The sequence below is a fragment of the Symphodus melops genome, assembly GCF_947650265.1.
Source record: "Symphodus melops genome assembly, chromosome: 1".
NCBI classification, from domain to species: Eukaryota; Metazoa; Chordata; class Actinopteri; order Labriformes; family Labridae; genus Symphodus; species Symphodus melops.
Window position 1 is genome coordinate 52,581,299 of NC_136691.1, and position 20,857 is coordinate 52,602,155.

At 39.7% G+C, this 20,857-nt stretch overlaps 1 protein-coding gene across 1 annotated transcript; it reads right to left on the minus strand.

The window, feature by feature from the left end:
* Positions 1 to 708: 708 nt before the first annotated feature.
* On the minus strand, positions 709 to 20,810 carry rasef (RAS and EF-hand domain containing). Its single transcript, XM_079358190.1, has 17 exons — positions 20,252 to 20,810; positions 14,831 to 14,977; positions 13,793 to 13,883; positions 11,797 to 11,892; positions 11,031 to 11,108; positions 10,811 to 10,926; positions 9,284 to 9,352; positions 9,114 to 9,180; positions 8,658 to 8,746; positions 6,575 to 6,866; positions 5,568 to 5,744; positions 4,480 to 4,630; positions 4,274 to 4,355; positions 3,975 to 4,089; positions 3,233 to 3,340; positions 3,020 to 3,096; positions 709 to 1,970 (listed from the first exon to the last, which is right to left on the minus strand). The coding sequence occupies exons 1-17, from the start codon at positions 20,554 to 20,556 to the stop codon at positions 1,868 to 1,870; spliced, it is 2,163 nt and encodes a 720-aa protein (XP_079214316.1). The 5' UTR covers positions 20,557 to 20,810; the 3' UTR covers positions 709 to 1,867.
* Between the last annotated feature and the right edge of the window lie 47 nt (positions 20,811 to 20,857).

The window sequence follows — 20,857 nt, forward strand, 5'->3', positions numbered from 1 at the left end:
ATACCATGAAACTTAAATGAAATTCTATTTGACTGCTGAATAAATGTGAGATCGGTGCATATCTGCAGTAAAATTGGCCGATAGCGATACTGGATACGTTAATATCAGCCAATGCTGTCTGCTGGTCGATTAATCGGTCGAGCTCTGTCTTTTATTCTGTGTAGGAGCGAATCTCCCCATGGGATTAAAAACACGTAATATTCTGATACAATGTCTGTAAGGAAGAAATGTTTCACAACTCCTGACCTCAGCGGCTTTCTCTTGCTGAGATTTGATATTTTAAAGTCTCAGTGTCTTAGTTTCTGGTTGATAACGGAACTTGATAACTTTTATTTTTATGAAGGAACAATGAAAACTGGATGAAGTCAGTGGAGTCCACAGGTTGTTAGTGGAAGTATTTAGGGTGCTAAGAGCTAACATTGTGGTGAATCGGTGTTGCCACAGACGGAGAATAATGAGGCGGATTTGGAGGATAAAGAAAAGTGAAGTTTAAGTTACCTCAAATCAAATGTTGTGAACTTTTCGTATGTTTTGTGTAATAGTGTTGTACAGAATTGACTTCACTTTCCAAGCATCTGTAGTCATTAGTTCATTTATATACCCAGAATAAATGAATTTCAAATGAATAATCTGATCTTGTTGCAGCAAAAATGAACAAAAACAAACGAGCCTCTCTCTCTCCCCCATCACAATCACCAGTACCACATACACAGTCGTACACTACAGTTTTATTGAGAAAGTCATTTTTAAAACAGACGTTTTATTAGTTGCATGAACGGGTATTTCATGTGACATTTATGCACCTAAATGCTAAAAGTTCAACCACTGAAGATACACTTTTCTTCAAAGACCCATGAAGGACACTGTTTCTTTAAGTCAGGTGATGACATCACAAGTAGGACCGTGAACCACGTGATAAACATTTCAGAAGTGTCTCAATTATCACAGCTTGGACAAAGTTTCTTGCTGTTGAAACTGTTCGTCAGCAGGCCGACAGCGTGTAGTTATTATCCCGATCATGTGAGATCAAACTGAATCACAATCTGAGTTTAAAGGCTCGAAGCCTCCTCTCTGATAATCTCTCAAACAATCAATCGTAACACATCATAAACGTACATAAGGTCAAACCTGCTCACACAAAGTGGGCGTCTTTAAAGGAGAGTCAATTGAACAGAAATGTAACACTGTAGGGGTAATGTAATGTAGAATACACGGGTCGTGATTATCAAAATGTCTCCCTCCATCACATATTGCACCAGGGTTCATTATATACACACATGCTGTGCTTTTAGCTTTTCCACAACTCCATGCAGACATCGAACTTCTGTTTCCTTTTTGTCCACCGTCATACCGCACCATCCCTTCTGAGCACTTACAGATAACTGCTGCGCTTAATAAACATGAAGCCTCTTGTCTTTTCACCTCGGTGGACTAACCTCCATGTGATGCTGAAACAGCTCTCCGTCTTTCATCACGTGCAAACAACTTGTCCAATCACATTCCTCACCTTCAGATCCGTCTCACACACGGCGTCTTCACTTTTCATGCATTCTTTGGTCCGTCACTGTGAGCTCACTTCGACCTGGGCGAACTGTGGAAGGACCTCGTGCAAATTATGTGACAGTAGCCCAATAAAAGTTCATGCTTAACATGTACAGTAACACAATACATCGTGCCTAAATAACATCCATTAACAACATATTGGAAACTTATGGAGTCGTTGATATTCAGCTGTGAAGGTTGGATCTTGTTGCTGCTATTCTGCAGGTAGAAATTTCTCATTTCTGTTTTGTCAAGTTTCTGCATGTGCAGTCCTCTGGCGAGTTCACGTCAAGGCACCGCGGCGCTCCGACTCTGATGAATTTGATCAGTTGCAGCAGGAGAAGTTTGGCTTTTTCCTCGGAGCGTCTAAGCTGGGAAGCTTCTGATAGTGACCTTTATCATCAAACGTGGCCTGTTTGATGACTTGCCTGCAGGAGGGAAAGAAGAGAAGCAGGTGGAAGATGAAATTCAGGACACATTTCATGAAGGTTAACAGGGCCAGAAGATACAGCACATCAGCCCCAAGCATGTTTACTTTCCTTTCTCTGTTGTTTGGGGTTGAATTCTGTGCTTTTTCTTTCATTTCTATGTAGACGATGGTTGGGAACATTTAGCAGGCAAATAGCTGAGCAGCTTCAACAACAAACATGATGTGTTCAGTGAATGATGTGTGCAGAATATGAAGCATTTATTGTTGAAGATGTGTTCCTCTTTCCAGTAATATGCATCTTTTCCATTTCACGTAAGTTGTAAAGAGATCCGTTGTGTTGTGGGAACTGAAGTAGAGGTTTAGTGTGTGTGTGTGTGTGTGTGTGTGTGTGTGTGTACTTAATGAGATGAAGTCCTTGAACCTACATATATCACATTTAGCTGAGTAATACTAAACAAACCGCACTGCTAACACCTGTTCTAGCTATCTTTTTCCTCCACCAGAGGGCAGCACAGGTCTTTTTTTTTTTGTTAGAATATTTACAGACTTGACATAAGATGGTAAGGATTCCTTTTTTTCCCCCGAAACACAATGTATCTTTTCTTATTTTCCCAGATCATCACTCTGCAAAAAGATGTTATCTGTTCATAGATTTTTTTTTTAACTTAATTTGGCAGAAAATCCTAATTCCTAAATTCCTAAACTCTGTGGAGTCTGTTATAAAAGTGAAATCTCTGCTGCAAATTCAAGTGTATTCCAGGGTGTGCAGGTGGCACCGTAGTTAGTGCCCGCCCTGTAGTCCTCCATGCGGGCCACCCAGGTTCAAATGCTACTCCTTTCCCCCATGTCGTTCCCCACTCCCTGATTTCCAGCTCTACTGTCCCATCCCTCCAAAAAAATACAGTATTACAGTGCAGAACTCAAACCCAGTCTAACTTACACCTAAAACATTGTATTGTGTTTGAAGTGGACTCTCGATAGATTTGATTAAAATGACTAAAGCTGATTCTTCTCTTGTGCTTTCATTTGCAGGGAGTGGTATGTCACCTGGCCAGGTGTAGAGCAGCCTCCACAGTGTTGGACCCGTCCTTGGCACTAGTTTCACAGAACAGAGTGTTGTAGGTCTGTTGAGGGAGGAGAGAAAATCATTAACACCTGTGATGTCATAAACCTTCACCGTGAATCTCGAAGATGTGGAATATGTGTTATGTGTGTATAAAGAGTCAAGTATGGACTAAATAATGATGTTCATTTTGTTACCATGGCCAGTTTCTCTCCATAGCTGGTCGGAACGCAGGGAACGTCCTCTCTTCTTAGGTCAGACTTATTACCCACGAGCATGATGGGAATATCCTCATGGGACAAATCCTGCAGTAAAAAAAGTGCATCAAATGTGACATACATGTAGACAAAATTTAAAGGCTCAAGAAAATATGAAATACAAAAATACAGTATTTTGCAAAATATTTTTAACTGTTTCATTGTTTCACAAAAGTTTGCGTAGCGCAGTATGTAAAGTAGTTTATGTTCAGATTTAAATGTAAAATATCATTTATGAATTAAGTGTAACTATTTGTTTGTACAAGTACAAGTAGTTTAATAATAACAATTCTTGTGAGGTCCTTTTTGGAGGAAGTCTCGACTCAGACACATTTACAGACGATAAACTTAATTACTGCTGTATTCATGTGTAATGTGTCGCGCTTCCTAAATGTTACCCTCCATCACTGGTTTGCATAAAAGACTTTTTCAGACAACAAACAACAATAAGAACAAGACACACACTGCATGCATAAATGCATGTTAAACACATTATTACAGCACACAGTCACAGTACGTCGAGCACTTACAGATCGGCTGCATGTGAGAAGAGAAAAACAAGCGAGATCACAAAGTTACTTTTTCTGATAATTCTGTGAATCACCACGACAGAAAAGTAGATTTCTAAAACAGAGTCTAGTTCTTGATTCCTGGTCTGTTTGAGTGACGAGGAGCGCGTTACCTCGATCATGTCCACCCACTCTCGGACATTCAGGAAGCTCTTCTCACAGGTGACGTCGTACAGCAGCAGCACGCCGTCCGCCCGGCGGAAATAAGACTTTGCAATGCTGCGAAACCTGACACATGAAATAAAGCTATAATTAACCCTTATGTCTGATTTGTACTGTTCACTGCTTATACTGGTTTTTTTTAGAAACCCCACACAGGCAAATAAGGAGTTTTAATTAGATGTTAAAAAAAACATGAAAAATATCAGAATAACCAAACAAATCAAAAAATGATCACACATAAAACACACACCTCTCTTGTCCAGCAGTATCCCATAGTTGTAGTAAAACAGGTTCTCCGTCTACAATTAGTGTCTTCATCTGGAAATCTACTCCTAAACACACAAACAAAACAAAAACGTAAAACTTCAGATTTACGACATCAATTTAAAGAAATGTACCCCTTCCCCTTCTCCCTATCTTTATGCAACAGAGATGCCTTCGGTTTGTTCTTCTTACCAAGTGTTGCGCTGGTGTTTAATTTGAATTCATTTTTGCAGAGACGGAGCAGGAAGCTGGATTTTCCCACCGCAGCATCTCCAGCCAACACGATCCTGTAGGCCTTCTCTGACGTCATGTATCCCAGGTCAGCGCCGTCCTTTTCCTCTTTCTGGAGAAAAAGGAACAGAGGAGCTGAGTGAAGATAAAGCAGATTTACAAACTCTGCTAATTCATTTCATGTAAAGTATTTTGTCCACTTGATGCTTTCCTTGTTTGTATAACATTCGTCATCTCCTCCGTTGCCTGACCTCATTGTGCGTAAAGAGATGTTATATGATACATAAAACAAACTCCAGGAGCCCTACAGCAGTAGTTAGAGGGAGCAATGCAAACAACTCTGAAGTCTTTTAATGAACCAAGAACATACAAGTGAGTGTGCTGAGCCTACCGGAGCACAACATGAAATGTTTACACTGGAGACAAAGATGTTTTTTTTAGAAAAACAGGTATGTACAATAAAGGCATTGTTTCTTTAAATGAAATTCTAGAGAGACGTAGTCAACTGAATTATTGGCGATGATCACCTGATCGCTGTAGATATTGAATCCAAATTCCACAGAGCTCTGACTTTAAACACAAGTCTTCTTTTTGTCCACATGTTTTAGTCAGTCAGCCAATCGGGGATCTGAATTAATAGCCAACTAAACAATTAAATCTTTTTTTCTGAATGGTTTATTGATCAATCAGTCGTTTGTATAGCGCCATAACAAGTGTTGTCTCAAGACGCTTTACAAAAAGACAGACACAATAAACAGACAGTCATCCAGTACAAGTTTTAAAAAGAACTTTCAAACTTTGAATAAACTCCATTGAAACTCCTGATATATACTGGAGCAGTTGTTTACATTATGTGAACGCAAACAGACTTTTTTACTCGCACTTCACTCAGCGTTTCTTCTGCCAGACCCCCCAGTATTATTTCTGTTAGGTCAGTCCATGCCTATTATTTCATTCATTTCTGTTTCAGAAAGGGACATCAGTCGCTTAGACGTTCCCTCTATCCAACCTGTTTTTCTCAGAACATCCTTCCCTCTGATCTGTCTCACCTGAACATTGATGGCGCTGAGTGCTTTTCTTTTAGTTGGGGCCGGGGTCGGGGCCAGGGCCGGGGCCAGGGCCGGGGCTGGGGCCTCGGCCGCACTCAGGACTTCAGGCGGCTTCCAGTCCAAAATGGAGCTGCTGTCCGACCCGATAGCTGACTCAGCGTCCTGCGTCTCCACTGGCTGTAATGCAGACACATTACAGGGACATTTATAAAATGTTTATCGTAAAATCCACCCGGACACAAACATGACCGTTTCTTAAAAACACCCAACCTCTGTGCAGCACAGAAGTTGTGAACATGAGAACTGAAAACCAGGTCTTGTTCTACTTGAGAGTTGAATTAGCATTAAGTATTATTTTAGGAGACAAAACATTTTAAAGTGTCTTCCTGCTCCTCTTTGTCTTTCTTTAAAATGTACTGAGTCCAGGAGAGTCTAAGCGTATCATCCACGCAAACCCAATCACTTCTCTCTGCTCAAACTCTATTTATATTTGACTCATTTGACAGCCTACAGATCAGTACAAATGTATGAAATCCTCTTTTTGTCTTTAAGCATTATATCTTTGCCTGTTCTTTTGTAAGTAAGTAAGTAAGTAAGTAAAATTTATTTATATAGCACTTTTCGCAGGCAGGGGCCACAAAGTGCTTCACAAACAGGGTTTAAAAACATCACAAGCAATATACAGACAGTACAAAAATCATAGCAGCCCTAAAAGAGACTAATGAAAAGCCTGGACAAATAAAAACGTCTTATTTCCAGAATTTCCATTATAAAGATATTTGCCAATCCAATACTAAACATTTAATGCGATGTTCTGCTACTTTGCAATTATTAGCGAGCGAACACATGGTCATCATCATTCATATGCAACTTCATGATTCGTAACATTTACACATTAGCAGTGAGGACATGTTGATGACACGAGAACAAAAACTTTGCAGCCTCTCCACTCAAAGCAAATGTTAATGATGTCATACTCTCATGAATCAACGTTTATATTGTCTCACCTCAACGTCACAATTTTCCCCCATCACGTTATATTTGTTGTCCTCCTTTTTCCTCTCCTCCCTCACTTCCTCCTCTTCTTCTGGACCTTTTACCTCGGGCTCTGAGTCGTAGCCCTCGTGTGAACTTCTGAGCGTAGACAGTCCGCTGTCCATGTAGACTTCAGGCAGGCTGTCCTCCTCACACTCGCTGCTGTGTCTGCGCTTCATGCCGGGGTCACACATGGCCAACGCCAGAGTGTCGATGCTGGGCCGGCGGCTGTACAGAGGTAAATCATCCATACGCTGGCTCAACCTGAGAGAGAGAGAAGGCAGGAAACAATCAGTGACATAAACCACGAGAGGTCAGAGCAGCCAAACAACAGAGAACACATTCACTGCTTGTATCTAACCACTCAGTCGACAACAACAACAACTCCAACTCCAACAACACCAACAACAACAACAAAAGTGAAAACAGTGTGGAAATGCCATAAACCTGCATTCCTTCAATTGGCCAGTAGGGGGTGATAGACAGGTTAGAGCAAAGAGTCTGGATGTGTCGATGGTTTTAGAAAATTTACCAAACTTATCAATTAATTCTCCCTCAAGGACTCAGCTGTTTATTTTTCTGTTCTTGTGTTTTGCTAACCTTAATAGCATCCCAGTTTGATTCAAAGCTACCTTAAATTACTGATGCATCTTGCTAGCTAAGCTAACTCGAGCATAAATCTTGTTTTGGTCCTCAACGTTTTTTTATTTGTATTTTATTGTTCCCTGTACGCTCTTTAGTAGCTCTCTGTGCTGCTGAACCACTCTACATTTCTCAGTTGAGGGATGAATGAAGGTTTGTCTTAAATGATCTTAAATCATTGTCAGATGAAGGTGAGTTAAAACATCAATTTCAACTGAGACCTTCAGCGCCTTTTACTTTAAATGTCCACTGAAATACTCATGATGACACGAGTTGGTTTAATACACGCAGAAACCAGAAAGTTTCAGAATACATCGTTTTATTGTGAAAAAGATGACAATCATCATAATAGACGCACTGTAGTATTATATTAGATTTGTCTCAGAGTCTGCTCACAGACAATCATTTTATCTTTCACTTTGATCGATACACCAAAAGAAGCTGATGTGCATAAACTTAACAGAAAGCACTTAATGTCAAAATTTACAGCACTGAATAAATGTCCTGAATACTTCTTCTTTATCATATTGACAACACATTTCAGTCCCCAATCATCAATTTCCCTTCTCAGCACCTTCCACTTATGTTAGTACTGTAGAAAAGTCTTTTCACAGTCATGTGACTCCTTAAGATAGTTTTCTTGGTTTCCATTAGGGCAAAACACACATCACAGACACGACCATGAGAAGCAGAAGTGATGAGAAGCGCTCTGAGACGGAGGTCATGAGCTCTTCTAACGCTGTCTGTGGACGCAGGCCTTTAATGCGTCATAGTTTGATATTAGTCACTGATGTGTTCGAAGAAAAATCCCTCCAGCACTGTAGATGCAAACAGCTGAGGCCTGATAAACCTGGTCTGATTTAAAACACCTGCAAATCTTCCCCGTTTTAAACGTCTGTGCTTTGATGCACATTAGTAATGAAATGTCGGCTGTTCAGTAATCCAGACTCGACATCACCCCGGTGAGAATTGAACTTCTTGAGGAATCAAATAACATCCTTTATGGTGTTTCGAGTCATGCCGTGCCAAGTGGGCCAATGCTCCCCCCCAACCATCTCTGATTTCGATCAAATTTGCTAGGCCAACACCAATTTAACTTTTAAATACTTGCAAAAATTTTGATGAGTAATTGTCATTTTCAGCACTACAAAGCACAGAGCCACTGAGTAAAGGCCTCCTTAAAACAGCAGAACATTGTTTTCTGGGGGAGAATGGGAGTACTGTATCTCAGGAACTATACCACCTACAGACCTAAAATTTCAGCCAAGTTCCAACATGTATGCTGTGTCATCAAAATCTGAGATGGTGAGGTGTGGCAGATTTCTAACACTGGACCTTATACTGACAGTTCAGGTGTGGTGATGCATGAACAGACCTACATGTATCCCTGTTTGTATGAACTGTAGCTCTTACCTATCCAGTAACGTGTTCGATGATGTGTAGCAGATGCTTTTACTTCTGTTTCTGTTCTTTAAGTCTCCTGGTGACACAGCGGCATTAGACTGTAACACACAACATGTACAAATTAGTTCACCAATGTTTGTGTATGTCTTTATAACCAGTGTTCAATACTGTTATTGAATATATTTATATGCCTGTTTAATATGGGTTTTTTTTTCTCTCGATGTGTTTGAGTTATAGAAACAGGTTTTAGCACGTCCTTTAGACTAACTTGAATGTGATTTAACTCGTAAAAAAAAAAAAGAAGAAAAGAAAAACACCCAGACAAACATCCCAAATGTCAACTCCAAATTTATTCAAAGAACCATGAGATTTGTTTCAGTTCATATAATGAAATCAATCTTGAATTTGGAAACCCAGCTAGTTTAGATTTTGTCAGTGTTAGTTAAATTAACTGTGCAGTGTTACCCTGGTGACCCTCTCGAGAGCGGCCCTCAGACCATCATTACTGTCGTGGAGTTTCCTGTTGGCTGTCCTAAACACACAAACACAAAAATGATCATTATAGTATATGTTTCCATTTTAAAGTCCTTTGGGAGTATAAAGGTTTCTTTCCATCTCCAGTAGAAGGGACTTACTGCAGGATCTCAATCTGACTCTCCAGGACGTCTCGCTCATCAGAGAAATGTTTCATGAGCTCCTCGTCTCTGCAATAAAACATTAACACAAACGTTAGTATAAATATTACTCAAAACCACAACCTCTAAAAGTGTTTTAGTGTTTCACAGGGCATAGTGTGCAGCTTAAAGAACAAATGTACAATATTCAAACAATCCTGAATGACAGTAAGAAAAAATAAATGTCTCTACATCCAAGTAAATGTCAGTAAAATGGGAATATCTGCAGCAGATCAGCTGATTCACTCAAAGACATGACACACACTTTTAATGATGAACACCTCAGACGAAGAGAGAAACAATGTTAACACTGAAATGGTCCAAGAGGACAGGTGTTGTCCTGCTAGTGGCCCTGCTGCTTCTGTTGCTTGGCAACGCTCCTGAAGAAGTTATTGTGTGTGTGTGTGTGTGTGTGTGTGTGAGAGAAGCAGCTCCAGGATATCCTGTTTCAGCTGTGACAAAATGAAAACACCCCCCGGGAATGAACGCTCTGTTAGTCAGTCAGAAGGGGGCGGAGCCTCTGTATGACTCTGTAACCAAACATTACAACAGTGGGGTTGATTCATGAGCAGATTGAAACCAGGTTTTACAGTTTATAATATGATAAGGTTTGTTATTAATTTATTTGGGGTGCTTTTCACGTGGCAGAGTTTTCTCAGTGAGAAAGTCAAAATTATTTTCAAGTTTCAAGGCGAGATAATTCACTAAAAAAAACAAAAAACAAGTGTGAGTACAGTAGAAAGACAAAGATGATGTAGGGAGCACATCTGGGACTTGTGTGTCATAAGATGTTATAGCACCATTGTTACTGTGAGCTCATATCAAATAAACTAATAATTTAATTCATAAGTACATTTTCACTTGACATTATGAAATATAAAATGCATCAGTGACTCAGAAACAGACAGTGAATAAAGGATCCCAACCTATTGACCCACAACTGACATTGAAGGTCACATATTATGTAAAATGCACTTCACACTGTTTTTTTTAAAAAGCTAATGTGTCTCGAGTCTGTCTACAAACCCCCCAATTATGAGAAAAGTCCATTCTCTCCATCTTTAGCTTGCTCCACTTTTCAGAAAATGTAAGCAGTTTGGAGATTTTCCCTTCATGACATCACAAAGGGCAGTAACCCCTCCCCCAGGTGGGTGACACCCCCACAGCTCGGTGTTTGTTCTGTCCCCTGAGTCAAAATAGATCAAGGAAACCCGAACCACCCGAGCCCTTCCAGAGAGGGGCGTAGTCAGACACAGCTCATTTACATATTTAAAGCTACAGACACACAAACAGCCTGTTCTCAGCAGGGCTGAAATAGAGGGGTTTATCAGCAGGGTCAAATACAGTATCAGAGTGGATTTAGAACAAAAAAACTTCACTGACATGTTCTGGGGAGCTCTGAGACATATTAAAGGTGTTACAAAGGAGAATAATATGTGACCTTTAATAAATATATATGAAACTGAAAACAAACTGAATAAAATTCACCGTTCGGAGCTGATGCTTTGATCTGTTAGTTCTGTCTGCAGCGAGTCCATCTCACTACGGAGACACGCCACTTTGGTCTGAGATCTCATCAGCTCCTGTTTTAACTTCTGATTCTCCTGCAAAACACAAAGAGTAAAGTGTGTCAACAACAATTATCCTCTTTAAAAATAGACCCGAGTGACAGAAACATCGAGTAACCAAGAAGTATATGAAGTCTCACCAGCGTCAGCTCGTTGATCTTCTTTTTCAAAGCTGGGCTCTCGTCTTTCACTGTGATGTTTTTGTACTTCTCTTCAATCTGAAGGTCAAGTTCACACATAGGATTAAGGTTATTTGACTTTCACGTAGACCTACATCAGATTGCAGGATTTAAAACAGCATAAACTGTATGGTACATAGACAGTCAAACAAATCGTGATGGACTTTCAATCAGTGGGTTTCTTGTTGAACATGGTTCAATGGGTATTTGTGTTTTCATGAGCGCAAAAGACTAAATTAGTCCTGGTTTGTTTTCTTGTAAATGCACCCAGTGTTAAAAAACCAACTTGATTTTCCACTCTGCAGCAGTACAGACTGTTTTTTTGTGTCATGAAGGACAAACAACATGATGTTTATTTGCCTCTAAAAAGGTCAAATATGAGCAGACCTCTTGCAGGAAACTATGTGTTTATTATGTAAGACTTTCATGTGGTTCTGACAAAGTGCACCTTAAACTCTGGCATCCTTAAACTTTTACTATAAAGAAAGTTGCTTACATTATGGGGCTTAGAATTTCAAGGCAATTCAAGATATAATATGCGACCCACGATAATGTCATTATCATTGCAATAAATTATGCCACCTACAGCGCCCCCGTGAGGAGTCAAGAAGTAGTGACACGGTGAGTCAACATTGACGAGGAATCTTTTTAGTGTGCTGTATTTCTTTCCTTCAGTGAGGATGTTGTGTACATGGTGCACTGTGTTAGACTTGTGTAAAAAACGTACCATTTGCATCCTCTGGATCTTACACTGCAGCTCACAAATCTCATTTTCAAATCCTCTCTTTAGCTCACTGAGTGCCGCCTCGGTTTTCCTCTTCTCCTGTACACACACAAAAAAATAAAATAATGAGTCATTAAGATTTTGTTTTTATGACAGAGTTTGCTTCTTCTGAGCTATTTGAGGGCAGACTTTGGACGGAAGCTGCTGTGGAGGGGACAAGTTTATGAGAAATTTACTATCTAAAGTTTCCAAAACTAAAAAGCTCTCTGTGTACGTGTGCACACAGACACAGATACACACACACACACACACACACACACACACACACACACACATTACAGTGTGTGGGAGAATACAGGTGAGTGTGGTCAGAGTTTGTGTGCCTTTCGAGGAGGAAAACAAACAGAGGCTCTCCTGAGTTGGCTGAGTCAATGAAGTACACTTACATAAGTTTGTTCACACATATGAAGTGATAAGAAAGAGTTCATGTCCCCTGTCTAAAAAAAGATTCAGCACTGTAAATATTAGAATATTATTAATAACAAGAAAGTTAAATTTGTTTCTGATGTAAAAGGAGTATCTAATTGAGTGGAGGTCCTTAATGCCTATGTATGTCGTAGTCCAAACTGCCCCATAAACTGCGTCATAGTTTTTTTTCTTGTTATGAATTGGCGCTAAAGAGTGATTGATTTATTGAACAAAGCAATATGTGACTACAATAAAGTTTAATCGTATTGTGTTGATTATTTTCTGTTAGTCCTTAAGAAATCTAAAATCAAAATAATTTTCTAATCGGAAAAATTCCAACAATGTCCGTCCTTGGATTTAAAAGAAAACAATAGGCCAACAAGGGAGAAGAGTATCTAAAAAATTCTCTTTTAGCACGTTTATGTTTAAGACTAGTTGTATACAGGATTACATGGATTGTCTTGGTGCCACACTAATCCCCATCCATCCAAATGAAAATCACCAAACTCCATTCCTACTCTGTCTCATATCCCTTCTCCCATGTTGGAAATGCTGTCTCACCTTAACTTTCAGTCAGCCTAACGTTAACGACAGGCTAAGAGCTGTAGCTGAGACAGGCTTGAAGCCTCTTGATAAAGTATTACATCAACCTATCAATAATTTGTACCTAAGAGTGGATAACAGGTATCGTTCTTAAAATTAAATTGAAGACTGTAAACACGTTCATTTATTCTGTAATAACAGTGGTGTGTTTGTGAGTCCTGGCGTTCCTGGAGCCAGCGTCAGGCGGACACGTGACAAACTGCAGGGCTCTTCACTTCCACATCGGCTTCATATTTTAAGAAGGGAAGTTGCCTTAAGGTTTGAACAGAGCAACCACTGGAAGCTAAAATCTCAGAGGAAAAAAGATAGCGCCTCCCCTCTCAAAGCTCAACCTCTCTGGTGTTTTCATGTTGTCTTGGCTCCAGCTGACACAGGTCCATCATCTTCATCGTCCCTCAGTTCAGCTGTAGTTTCTGTCCCTTCATCTCCCTCCATCCGTACGCTCGTCCCATCATCAAACACTTACTCAACATTTCGATCTATGTCCATATATGCTGTGAAATCAAGTATTCTAAATCCATTTCTTCATTTCCGTGTTAACGAAATATTTCAGATACATGTTGATGGTGTATCAGCAGACTAACGCAGCCTGATCCTATTTAGAGTTTAATTTTTATCCTCATCACCACTATAAGCTTTATCATTTGAAACACAGGAGGCTAAAATGTGCTTCAGCACCTTCATCTGTCTGCTGTTTCCTATCTGGGATCCACAGAGCTGTGAAATCAGCTGATCAGCAGGCGTGTCTGGATCAGTAATCTGATATCCTGCCATTTGTTTGACATGAGGGAAGAGCTGAACAAACGCCTCGCTTATCGCTTTGCCCACATAAACTCCAAAGAAGTAAAATACACAAGTGTCCAATTCATATTTTTTTAAAAAGCAGAGAAAAAAAGGTTTAGTTGAGGAGGGTCTGAGTTTGTTCCACCTGCTCTCTTGTTTTCCTCTCAGCACCGTGAATACGTTGGTCCATCTCTTCCTCCATCTCACTGAGCTGCATCGACGCCTGGTCCTGCGCTCTGCAACACAACACAACACATTCCCTCAGTTTACAGAATCAGCTGCTTCAATTCAATTGGCTGACAGTGTAACGAGAGGACAGGACAGTGGATAGAGTCACAGAGAGAGATGACTTCTGGTCACGCCGTGGAAGTCGAACCAAGGGCCACCGTTTGGAAAGCTACAGCCTCTGAACATGCTAACCAGATCAAACCACTGAGCTAAACCTGTTTACTTCTTAGTCATCCAGGTTGGGTAAATTCGAAGCTTGATCCATCCAGCAGCCTTTGGATCAAGCTGTCGTATTTACATTTGTTAAGTAATCAGTCTCATGGGTACATTTTACAAAACCTGCTTTTCGTAAATGTTTTTATTTTTATTAGCTCACCTGATGGTTAGGAGGGTAAAGAAAGAACCATTTTTCCTCTGGGCGAAACATTGTGATCAATTCAAACTCTTTGTGGCATTTGAACGAGTGTGCAGGCCTGTCTTCTGTCTCTTTCTGTCCTCTCTGTGTTTGTACTTGAGCTTAGAGTCGTTGTGTGTTTCAGCATAGAGCTCCCTCGTTTTAAGGTTTTCAAAGTTGAGATGAGGTCATTCAGCGCCAGGCTTCAGTGTGGCTGCACCTTTCTTTGTCTGAAATCTGTGTTTGGTGCTCTTTAGTGTTCTTGACTGGCTTGGCTTGACCTCATTTTGGATTTTGGATTACTTGACCTGAATGTCTTTTGACAGTAGGATAATACTGGACTGTAACAGCATTAACTTATCTATTAACTCCATGATGATGTTTTTCTCCTTACATTTATGCCAAGATGAATACTTTTCAAGTTACCCTTATTCATGAAAAACACAACTTCACACTTTAGTGTTTACCAAACTTAAAGTCCCATTTGGTCAACCAGGTTGAATCATTCAAAATGTGACGTGTGATTTTTTTTATTATACGTGTACTGTCTGTGTTTCTCACCGCTTGATGGCGAGGGCGAGGTTTTCCATCTCTGAGTTCTGCTGTTTGATCTCTTTGGTGAAGTTCATGATGACTTTCTCCAGCTGAGGTATCAGTCGGGGCTCCGTCAGACTGATGTTCTGGTACAACGTTGACGCTTGTTCAGCCCTGCGACACATTTAGGATTGGACAGGACATATTTTAGGACTTGAAGGGGTTTAAAAATCCTTGTTGGTTGTTTTTCATACAGAACCTTCACAAACATTTATATATGTAGAATATGTCTGCTTTGTCAAATCTCGAATTTCTGTCTAATAAATGGAATACAGATTAATTAAAGAGGTTAGCTGATTTATAAGTCAAATTTAAATTTTAGTAGTTTAGTATTCATAGAAAAGGATATATGAGTTCAAAGATACATGTTCAATACGAATCTTCAGTCAGTATGTGGTTAGCTTAGCTTAGCTTAGCTTAAGGCCATGATTTAGCCCTGAACTGTAAACACACATCATCTTAGTAACGTCATACATTAGTTTTCGAAAAAGGCAATGAATCCCCAACGACGGCGGTCTGGTATCCATATTGTCACCGTCTCGCAATCAATTAAAAAAACAGACAATAGGTGGAGCCTCCTGGCCAACAGCTTCCTGTCAGGCTCATAAACCACATCCCTAATTATGAAAACTTATTCATGACATATAGAGAAATTATTACATGGATACCAAAACCATGGTTTGTACCAATTTCTGCTGCGAGATTAAGCATTTTAATAAAGACTCCTTTTGCTTCTGGAGCCTCAAGTGGTCATTAGTGGAACTACTGTTTTTGCACATTGGCTTCTTTTTTCAACACTGGAGGTTCCCTAATTGCTCTGTGATGCACTCTTCTCTCAGGTTTATCTGCCTGTGACTCAGCATAACGGACTCACTGACATTAATAAAACGATAAAGAAACCAGATCGTAAAAACGAGTTAATGTTGAGAACAACATTTCGATCCCCTGTGTGTTTGTCATGCTGCAGTCATTACATTACACTGTGATTAAGCATTAAAAGTGTCACATAAGGAAAGTTAAAGTGGGTCCTTGGTGGACGGTGAGTTTGTGTTTACTTACTAACAGGGCAGACTGGTTATCATGTTAAAGCATATAGACACAGTGACATGTCTGTCAGTGACTCATGACGGCTCATTATAGAGTGAAAGTGTCAGAGACACAATGATCATAAAAGAGACAAACAAGCAAAGATAAACCACTGTCAGACTGACAGAGGAGGAATATCCACAGCATTACAACCAACGTTTGTTCACAAGAAAACTGTTGTTGTGATCAGGAGGTTAAAATGCCAAGTTGTTATCGAAAACAATTTGATTAGATTACTTCTTTAAAAATCTATCACAGGGTTACGTGTAGAAAGAAAAAGCCCAAAAAAAGGTCAAGTTACCCAAATAAAGTTTACAAACTCTCTCACCTGATAGACTGATATGCAATTAAAGGTTCAATCATCATAAAGCATCTTTACAAAAATCATTAAACCTAATAAGTAGCACATACTTATTAGACATACTCGAGATTGTAAAGAATAATCGTGATAAATGGATTCAAAGGTCTCAAGATTTACATCGGAAATTCCTCTCAACAATATGGTGAGCGTCAGCAGCTGTAGAGCAAGATTTAGAAACGTCTTTGAAATCAGAGGTGAGGATTTCTTTTGGCTTCTCTAAGACAGAAAGAGGAAAGAGGTGAGAAGATAACAGACGAGACAAAAACAAACAAACATTAAAAGGTCAAACCAGCAGCGCCTAAAGGAATCTGTTTCAGTCATCATTTGTCCACAGTCTCATTTTGTCAAATAAATCGTGAAAGAATCGTACCATGAGCCGTATCGTGAGTTTAGTGAATCGTTATTCTGATTATCTGATTCTGGAGGCAGCTCAATACATGCAGCAATGGAGTTCACGACAAATTTCCCCACAGAGACCATAAAGTGTATTATACTGTATAGTAGCATTAAGTAGAGTTATGTAACGTATTATTGTGTCACAATTTTCTCTTATGTTTTTTTCATGTTTTTTTTAATGAGTATTTTTTTGTGTAATTTGTGAAATGCGCAATTAATATTTGTCCTGGTTTTCATTGTTCTGCAGCTCACTGTTCACATCAGGGTTTTGGTTTGACTGTTGTTTTTATTTACTGATTCTGCCGTTGAGGCCGCTCGATGTGTGCAGCACAGAAGTCCAAGACAAATTTCCCTGAGGAGACAATGTACGTATCGCGTTGTATCGTTACAAGGTTATTATAGAAAAATGGACTTTAACAGTTTTTAAACACATTTACAAAAATGCAACCATAGAACAAGGTGTGCTGGTCGTCTTTGTCTCCAACACATCATGCACATAAGTAACACAATTAGGTATCTATTTGTTAACACTAACAGAAGTGTAGAATACAAAACTAAATGTTTATCAAGAGTGAAACTTTTCTTACATCATGTGTTCATGAAACCTGGATTCTTATACTGTGATACATTTAAACCAACTTCATAAATATGTCATTTAATCAGCTTAGAGTTGCAATTTTCTCATCAATGACATCATCCCCAGTCAGCAATGAATCATGGATGTAATTGATTTTTTGTTCTGGCTGTGTTTATTTCATACTTAAACAAACTTTTCTTTCATCCTTTCAAAGCACACTCTGGTCTGATGCGAGCTCTTTGCAACATGTCAGCGCTGTGGACTCTCAGCTGACTGTTCCTGCGTGAAGATAAGAGGATGCTCTCAATAGATGACACCGCTATGAAAATCAATGTAACGAAGCCACAGCACAGAAACACGAGGATCGGTCCCATGCCACCTCCGAGGGGGCCACACACACACACAAACAAGCCCAGATAAAACTGTTTTAAAGGTTTTAAATTTGGACTCCAGTGCCCCTTTTAAACACTGTGTCAGAGTTACCTATTCTTCCTTTAAAATGCAATACCAAAAATGTGTGTATTTCTGCTTCAATAATTCAAAATTGTTTGAAATGCAAAGTTCAAAACTTATTTTGCAAAGTGCAAAAACAAAGAAGTAATAGTCAGGCAACGATTTACAAAGACATGATAAAGAACAACTAAAATGCTGTCTTAACCTCTGTGGTGTTCATAAATCAGTTTTCTTCTTGGATATCGTTTTACATGACACCAAGTATCTGCCTCCTGACAGATCACAAAGAAAGTGATTATAGTTGTTTCACACATGCACTCCTCAAAGTGTATAAAAAAATCAGGAGTTTCTCTTTCCCACATGTCCCTCACAGCGTCAGAGTTTGACTTCAAGAGGCAGGAAATGACACCAAGAGGAGGCTGTTGTTTCTGTAATGTGAACAACATATCAAAGGAGGCAGACAAAGCTGCAAAGTACGACAACATCATGACAATCTAGGCTCGCTGGTGGAAAAGTGGCTAGCTTCAAAGGCTATCGTCTTCCGTGCTAAGCGGGCAGCCCAGGTTTGAATCCAACCTGGACGTCATTCCACGCTCTCTCTCTCTCTCTCTCTCTCTCTCTCTCTCTCTCTCTCTCTCTCTCTCTCTCTCTCTCTCTCTCTCTCTCTCTCTCTCTCTCCCTGATTTCTGTCATCTGTCCAGTCTCTCAAATAAAGGCACTAGAAGCCCAAAAACAGATAAGTGCTTAAAATCAAGTATCCAAATCGATGAAGGAGAAATAAAGAACATACTAACGAGCAAAAACAAAGTATAAAGCAGCTTCAGCACAAGCACAAGAATCAAACCATTCATGAAGCCGCTGCACGCAAACTTCATGGTACATGTGTTCATGGTGAATTTTCCTGGAGCTTTCCTGCTGGAATCACACATCAGCTCCCTGCATGGCATTTTACTAGAAAGCAGGCAGGAAAAGGTTTTTGGAGTGCATTTGCATTCAAATGTAAAATATTCTTCAGCTTTGTGGGTATGATTTTGTTTATTTGAGAAAATATAAACAGTGTGAGCGTTTCTCATTTAGTGTCAGTGGCAGGATGTTGTGATTTAATAATTCTGAACAAAGCTAGATCAATGAGCTCTTGTTGATTGGAAGTTTTTGCCTCACTTTACGTCATCAGTTTAGTTGTTTGACTGTGCGGCGTCGTGGGTACAAACATGAACCGAATCATATATTTTTAAATCAGGAGATGTGTTTTTGATGTCTTTATTTTAAATTGAGTTGAAATGAATGGGCTGATTATTTAAAGCTGCTCACCGTCTCTGAATCAAAAGAGTGAATGATGTAGCATTAGAGACGTTGTGTTCAATGTTTAACAGCCACTATTACACATGTTAACATATGCTGAAATGTTGGACAACCAAAACAGCTAAATACATCGCAGTTCTTGTCATTTTTAAACATTTTATAGCTGTTTTATACTGTTTAAACTTGCAAAACTTACAATTGCATGATATGACAAAAAAAAGGCTCAAACTGTGGCACTAAACTGAAACGAAGAAATAATTTTCCTGTGTTTGTGGTTTGACAAAAGATCAGCAAGAAATTCTGAGGGAGTAAAATGAAATAGTCCTTGAACTGGCCATATGTTGTACAGTACAGTAGTGGGTGACACATCAAATATATTTATATGTATTAAAAAGGTGGAGTCTCATGATAGGATGACTAATATTGTTGTTGTTTTTTTTACACTCTTCCTGATACTGTAAATAGAAATATACAGGATAAACAGTGTGTCCTATAACAGACTTTTCAGTATTGAACTAAAATCGACACTGTTGGCAAAACTGAAATAAAAAATGTCAAGACGGAATTTTTACAACTATTTAATAATTGACATTAAGACACAAGATTCAACTTAAGACAACACAGCTGTAATATAATGCTTGACAGAAGACAAACATCTGAGACACTATATGAACATGAATCTGTCAGTTTAGATTCATCTGTTCACTGTTCACTGATTTGATAGCTTATTGATCAAAATATTGTAAAATGAATGTATGAAACCTCACTATAGCACAACTTCACACCAACAAGGTTTCAGCTGTTTTTAATCCAAATAGTCTCTTTAACAAAAGAACACATCCAAGTCAATGATTCTTATTGACACTAAACTAGTTCGTTGTTTTCTGTGATAGGATTTTCATAATTTGATCATTTGTGTCTATTGTTTTAAAGAAATGAAGGTTATAAGGTGTCTTCAGAAACGCAGACTGTCACACTAGACCACCGTCACTGTTTTCTTGACATAGTCACAGTACTTCCAGGTTATTCCAATATGTCCTGTAGTGTCTTATGTAACTCAGAACAGGTGAATTTCCCTGTGGAGATCTTTACGCACACTGCTCTCACTGTCATATTTAAAGCCCATATTTTCATATTTATCTCTTCCTGCAGACAGGTGTGTGTGTGTGTGTGTGTGTGTGTGTGTGTGTGTGTGTGTGTGTGTGTGTCTCACCTAGGGATGTACTTGGCCTGCTCGCCCATCCTCACTTCAAAGTTCTCCCAGGCCACGGACACGTCTCCTCCGTCAGACTCCATCTCCTCTCCGTATCGGTCGTTGAAGCCAATGATGAACTCCTGCAGGGTGACGGTTCCGTTCTGGTCCACGTCCAGGCGGTCAAATATCCGATCCGCCTCGGTCGCAGATACCTGCAGCTCGCAGCAGATGGTAAGAAACTCGTTCCTCTCGATGCTGCCCGAGTTGTCCGCGTCGTAGGTGCGAAATAGGGTGCGCAGCCGCTCCTGCTCCTCTGCGCTCATCCGTTTGATAGAGGGATGTGTCTGACTGGAAAAAAGAGGCGTTTCAGTGAGTGACAACTGAGACACGAACCCTCGGACCCCACAGGACGGACAGGAGTTTTATTCTCCGGACACAGGATGACTGTCAAGTGTATCTCCACACTGTCGGTGCGCTCTTATCCAAACATGTCGACAGCTGTTTTGTTTTTATAAAAAGTAACATTTTGTTAATCCATCTCGGACGGTCAACTTTTGAAACGTGGACACTTCTGCGTGTGTGTGTTGACTTCAACCCGAAAAATATCCCTGTTTTCTGAAGTCT